We start from the raw sequence: 6,143 nt of genomic DNA, 5'->3' as shown, positions 1-6,143 counted from the left end.
AATATTGAAGTAAGTCATTAGTGAAAGATCATAATAAATATCTGATCGGTTATGTATGGGTGAGGGGGGAGAGAGAGAGAGAGAGAGAGAGAGAGAGAGAGAGAGAGAGAGAGAGAGAGAGAGAGAGAGAGAATTTTTACGTATTTGTAAAACGTAACCTAACCTCTGTAATTATTATAAGAAATAGGATATTAGCCATCAAATTTTACACTTTTCTTAAGTTTGCCATTAAACAAAAGGCGCCCTTTAACAATTTCATAAAAAACGTATAATGAAATGGCTAGACCCTTGTAAATATATATATATATATATATATATATATATATATATATATATATATATATATATATATATATATATATATATATATATATATATATATTTGTCACAACAGCTACGGCGTGCTTAGAGAAAAAATTCCTTTATACACATTCATCGCTCGGAGACGAGCCAGCCCTCGTCGACTTGGTAGGCTCGGCTGACGTCAGCCGATAGAGTCCGTCTATCTGCATACTCTTCTTGGCCTTCACCCGACAATGACCAATGGTCCCTCCGCGGAGGGACAAAATCTTTTTATAACACACTTTCACCCCGCCTGATGTATTCTCTGAGGAAACGATACTCGAGTCTTACGATTGATATATTTATGATTGCCTTTTATCACTATTCAGTAACCCGCAACGAAATAATCGTCTTCTGCGGTATTGTCATCACGTCCGATGGAAGCTTCAGGCATGAGCGGGGCGCCCACCACGGACTTAAGAAAACGTGGCCAACATTACTTTGTCGACCTGCTGAAGAGGAATGTGGCACATAACGTTATGATTCCTTTCAGTGAAACAGATTGAAAGCGATGTCTCTAAAAATCCATCAACACATAAATCAAAACTTGGCCATCACACAGTTTATATAGAGGTTCAAGGCCACACGCTCAAGCTACGTGACATCCGTAACTCATCTGTCGCCGTCACAAGCACCGATTCCCTGACGGTCATTAGAGCGCATTGCCAGATAAGTACACAAAAAGTTTCCAGAAAATGTATAAAAATCACACTAAGGTATATTTCTCTTGGAACTGTTCAATGCAGTATGAATTTTGCATCAGTCACTCAGGTGGTAGGCTACCTACGTCTTATCGTTGCAAGGGTGCGGGTAAGGGGTGCTCGTACGCCAGGCAGGCCGGTCAGTCACCTGTGGTGCTGGAATCCCCGGCGGGCAGGGCACTCGGACGGCACCACACATTAAGGTAGGACATAATTCATTCACTGCCTCTGGCGCAGACAACGTCTTGCTGTTGTTTATCAGCCTTGCTGTTTTCCTGTCACAAAGTTTATATGAGAAGTCGTTTGTTTTATTTCCATGTCAACACGCGGAGCACATTCATGCAAAGAATTAGCAGCGTCAACACAGGAGCACGTTGACACGGCCCGCACGATGCCCCTTAATATATATTATTAACTTAGTAAATCAAATATTCTACCAACCAGTTATCATTTTCATAAGTGGTTCATGTATGTGAAAAAATTCCACGTTATCCACTTGTCCGCTTCATGCCCATCATATTGTGTGTGTGTGTGTGTGTGTGTGTGTGTATATATATATATATATAGATATAGATATATATTTAGATATATATAGATATATATCGATATATATATATCTGTGTGTGTGTGTGTGTGTGTGTGTGTGCGTGTGTGTGTGTGTGTGTGTAATTAGCACCGACCTAATCATGGGCTGAACTCGTGATCGCCAGCAAATATCTTCCCGGTGAGGACAAGCTCATTAACCAATCTCTGAGCACTGGTAGGATCTCCATACACAACACCGGCCCCCTCACCTCCCTTGCTCAACGGGGGTGGGGGGAGGGGCAGTAAACACTCCTTGTCAGCAGTAAGATCTTTAGGCCTTAGCATGACTCGAACCTCAGCTTGCCAGGCCGAAGCCTATGTTTGCGTGCAGTGTGTGTGTGTGTGTGTGTGTGTGTGTGTGTGTGTGTGTGTGTGTAATAATAACGACAATAATAATAATAATAATATATGGTTTTATTTGGCTGGAAATTGGCCTGTTGCAAGTAAACAACTGCAAGAACAAGGAAAATGGAGAGAGGGGTTCTTGTGGGTCTGACTTGAGTTATCCAAGAGTGGGAGAGCTGGGGATGCTGGGGAAAGTACGTCCTGTTGAGTCCAGGACAGCCGGTGCCTACCAGTGTTGATTTCCAGGCCAGTGCAAGGGTCGGAGGGATCGTGCGGGCCAGTTCGTATGGTAGGACAGAGCAAGATTAAAAGAGTACTCTCCGTATCTGACCATACAGCGAGTAAAAGAGTACTAGGTTTTACTAAACGGACTACTACGTAACCGCTAAAGGAACCACTAATCGCACATAATACTAATTAATATTAATCGAACTATCATTATTCATACATATACATACTGGTAAACGTACTGCTATTATATACTGCACTACTAAAAGCGTACTACTACGTAGTACTTTTTTAATCCTGGTGTAGACGAGCTACTCAGGTTACCCGGCTTAGCACGGCGGTGTGATCTTAGGGTCAGCGAGACAAAAAAAAATGTAGGGTGGTTAGGTCTGCACAGCTAGGTGGATGGGTCATGCTGTCTGTTCTGGGATGAGGCCTCCGCCATTGCATCATTCACTGAAACAGAACATTTGCCAGCAGTGGGATGGTAGGGCTGGCAGGCTGGGTCGCTAGCAGGATGGGGAGATGACACATTCTGGGCACCTCGGCGTGCCGTTGGGCCGGGCTGCCGGGCGTGTTATCGGTGACCGTGGCAGCTACTCGGCACCAGACGCAAAGTCCTCACTATAAGTTCAAGACGGGAGGTGTGTGTGTGTGTGTGTGTGTGTGTGTGTGTGTGTGTGTGTGTGATTTTGCTTTTCTTTTAATGACCTAGCTCAAAATATTAATTGTTGTTAAGGGCCAAATGTATGCCTTAGATAATGACAGCTAAGTCAGGTTATATATTATGAGAGTTCGTGAAATTTGTTAGTGGCATTTTTAGCAGATACTCATACATGCTGGCCTCGTATAATGGGACTGTCTCTGCATAGCGTATTCTTACCATCCTGCATCCAGCATCATAAGCATGGCTAGGGCGCCTCCAGGCACCTGGTGTTTCTAGAGGCAGAGTCGGAGGCTGCTCATCTCGGTTCATTTTACTGAACGCCTCTTATTGCTTTGGAGGTGAGTCACGGACAAACTTATAAGGGTAAACTTATAGGTGACAAACATTTGTAGTATGAAAAACTGGTGTATTCGCAGAACCTAGGTTAAACTACATTATTATTTGTTTTTATATTCATTCGATATTGATATAGTATGATGATGATGATGATGATGATAATAATAATATACCCCATCACTATTACTACAACTTATACTAACACTAACACTACCACTACTGGGGCCTGTTCAAATCAAATGTTCCTTTCGTGCCGAGGCGGAAAATATACAACTAATTTAGAGTCGAGAAAGTCAGCCAGTTGCCACAATCATCGGATGGCCAGAAAGAAATTTTATATATTTCCTCAACACCATTTTATTGTCTTGATGCACGCCCGGGAAGAAAAATAACACTAATAGCAAAAAACATCGATCGTCACGTAGCTTGTCATCATGAAGTGGCGTGAATTTCTTGCTAAGTCATCCTCACCAACAAGATGAAAATTGCAAGGATATTGATGCCGCAGTTGATGGTTGATAACGAGGAGGGAAAGGAGAAAGAGGAAAAGGATGAGGAGGAGGTGGAGGAGGAGGAGGAGGAGGAGGTGGTGGTGGTGTTTGTGGGGGAGAAGGAGGAGGAGGAGGAGGAGGAGTTGATTGTGAAAGAAAAAACAATTGAAGAGGAACAGGAAGAGAAGGAGAACTACGAGAAAGAGAAGAGGGAAAGAAAGAAGATGAAAGATGCAGACTGAGGAGTAGGAGGAAGAGGAGGCAGAGGACGAGGACGAGGAGGAGGAGTAGGAGGTGGTGGAGGAGGAACATTTTCTATCCAAACTGCGCTAATGTCCTCTACCCAATAGCTTGTCAAAACCTTAAAGCAAAGACCAGTTTATGGTACTCCGAACAGGATATAAGAAAGCTTTACTTATGGTACATTTTTTTCTCCTTGCTCGTGTGTTATATCTCCTAAATCAAAAGTCAAACTTAAGATTTGTTCGCTTTATATAATATTCTCTTTAGTCGTGGCGTTACTTGCAGGACTTTGTTGCTTTGATAAAATGGGGTTTACATCAAGTTCCACTGAGAGTAAATGGGACTCCCAGAACGGTACACGTGATACTGATAACGGAGGCTACAGCGAGCTTGACGAGGGAGATAAAGAAAAGCATTACTCAATTAATGATGAACGTATAAGTACTGGCAAGTAAATGTTCGGCGACTCAATGCTGCGCGGGCGTGCTCTCTCTCTTTTTTTTTTTTTTTTTTTTTTTAATCAAGGGTATAGTACGAAGAGGAAGTGGGTTAGTGGTGAGGTACAGGTGGGGAATAGGAAAGACAGTAGGAGTGTTCTCTCTCTCTCTCTCTCTCTCTCTCTCTCTCTCTCTCTCTCTCTCTCTCTCTCTCTCTCTCTCTCTCTCTCTCTCACACACACACACACACACACACACACACACACACACACACACACACACACACACACACACACACACACACACACACACACACACACACACACACACAGAGCCAGATGAATATAATTAACTTCTCTCCCAAGGTACTGCATGCGGTTGCAGGGCGCTAGAAAATTTTGTTGGTAATATTTTTATAACTGCTTGAAAACAACACACACAAAAAAAAGAAGACTCATGCCTGATGGAAAATTCAACAGGCAATTAAGACGTCGGAAAATATTTGCGATGAATGACTTTTTTCACAAGGAAGTGTGCATATAAAGGGACACAAGTAGCCCAAAGTAGCCATACCTTCTTGAGAGGAAAGCTTGCTGGCTACTGGAGATTTGATGCAAATTATAATGACTCAGGAAAACATCGTCTCTCGCAGAGGTCAGAAACTTGCTGTTGATGACGATGCCGTTTCTGTTTTTCATCCCCATCACATCAATCAATCATCAATCACCAGAATCCCTTAATCCTCCCTCCTCTCTTTCTCCCACTATTCTCTTCCTTCCCTCCTCCTCCCCACCCCTCTCACCCTCCTCATAATAGTCCATCCTTTCAAACCTCCATCAGCCCCTCCATATAGCTGCGTCACGAGTGTTTTATTGTGCAGACTGAAGAGAGAAGGAATGTTTGTTTGCCAGCGTACAACCTTGAGCATACTTCACTGGATAAAGAACTGGCAGAGAAAAAAATACAACTCACATACTACAATTTATATATATAGACTGATTAACATTTTCTTTTTTTGACGTAGGATGAAGGTAGCGGCTTCGGTGCTGCTGGTGGCGGCGGCGGTGGTCGGGGTGTCAGAGTGTGCCCTTGTTGTGATAACCGAAGGAGGAAGGATCGAGGGAAAATCAGAGACCTCCATCAACGGGAGAACATTTCACTCTTACTATGGCATCCCCTACGCTAGGCCTCCCCTCGGCGAGTTCAGGTTCAAGGTAAAAACACTGTCCTGTATTCATGGTAAGTTGCTCATATGAATAACAGTTCATTGCTATTGTGCGACGAGTCCCCACGTGGAGTGTGTGCGCGACAAGATATCCGAGACGGCCAGGAAATACTGGTTAAGTCAACGGCTGCCTTATTTGTTTCGGCGGCCGGTGTGTTGCGGACGACTGGCCTTGACTGGGCCTGGGCGTGTGCAAGGCTCCTTCAAGGTTATCGCGCATGCCCCACGTGTGTGTGTGTGTGTGTGTGTGTGTGTGTGTGTGTGTGTGTGTGTGTGTGTGTGTGTGCTACTTTTCTCCCACCTTATCTGATGCTGTAAAGGAGCCTTGACTTATTGCTCTTACTAATCGTGTTGTTTTGTGCAGCCTTGGCTTTCTTTTGTTGAGAGTAAATATATAGATAATGTTGAAGGAATATATAGATTAAAAAAAAGAAACTAATAATGAATAAGCTGCCATTCAGTGCTGCGGGGCGTGTTGTGAGGCGACTCGTCATGGCCTAACAGCCCGCCTTGCCCACGCGTTGCAGGACCCCGTGAAGCCCG

General features: G+C 43.8%; 1 protein-coding gene across 3 annotated transcripts in view; it reads left to right on the top strand.

Moving 5' to 3' along the window:
- The first annotated feature begins 1,101 nt into the window (after window positions 1–1,101).
- Window positions 1,102–6,143, top strand: part of LOC127004133 (venom carboxylesterase-6-like) — a 39,142-nt gene continuing 34,100 nt past the window's right edge. For 2 of the 3 annotated variants that reach the window (XM_050871531.1, XM_050871532.1), the window contains exons 1-3: window positions 1,102–1,246; window positions 5,400–5,589; window positions 6,128–6,143. The exon at window positions 6,128–6,143 is cut by the window's right edge and continues 149 nt beyond it. In XM_050871531.1, the coding sequence (XP_050727488.1) occupies window positions 5,401–5,589; window positions 6,128–6,143 (205 nt within the window). In that variant the 5' untranslated portion in view covers window positions 1,102–1,246; window position 5,400. The remainder of the gene's footprint in view (window positions 1,247–5,399; window positions 5,590–6,127) is intronic. The other variant, XM_050871528.1, reaches the window with a different exon arrangement.

Source organism: Eriocheir sinensis, chromosome 27 (assembly GCF_024679095.1).
Source record: "Eriocheir sinensis breed Jianghai 21 chromosome 27, ASM2467909v1, whole genome shotgun sequence".
Lineage (NCBI taxonomy): Eukaryota > Metazoa > Arthropoda > Malacostraca > Decapoda > Varunidae > Eriocheir > Eriocheir sinensis.
This window is presented reverse-complemented; position numbering and strand designations above follow the sequence as displayed.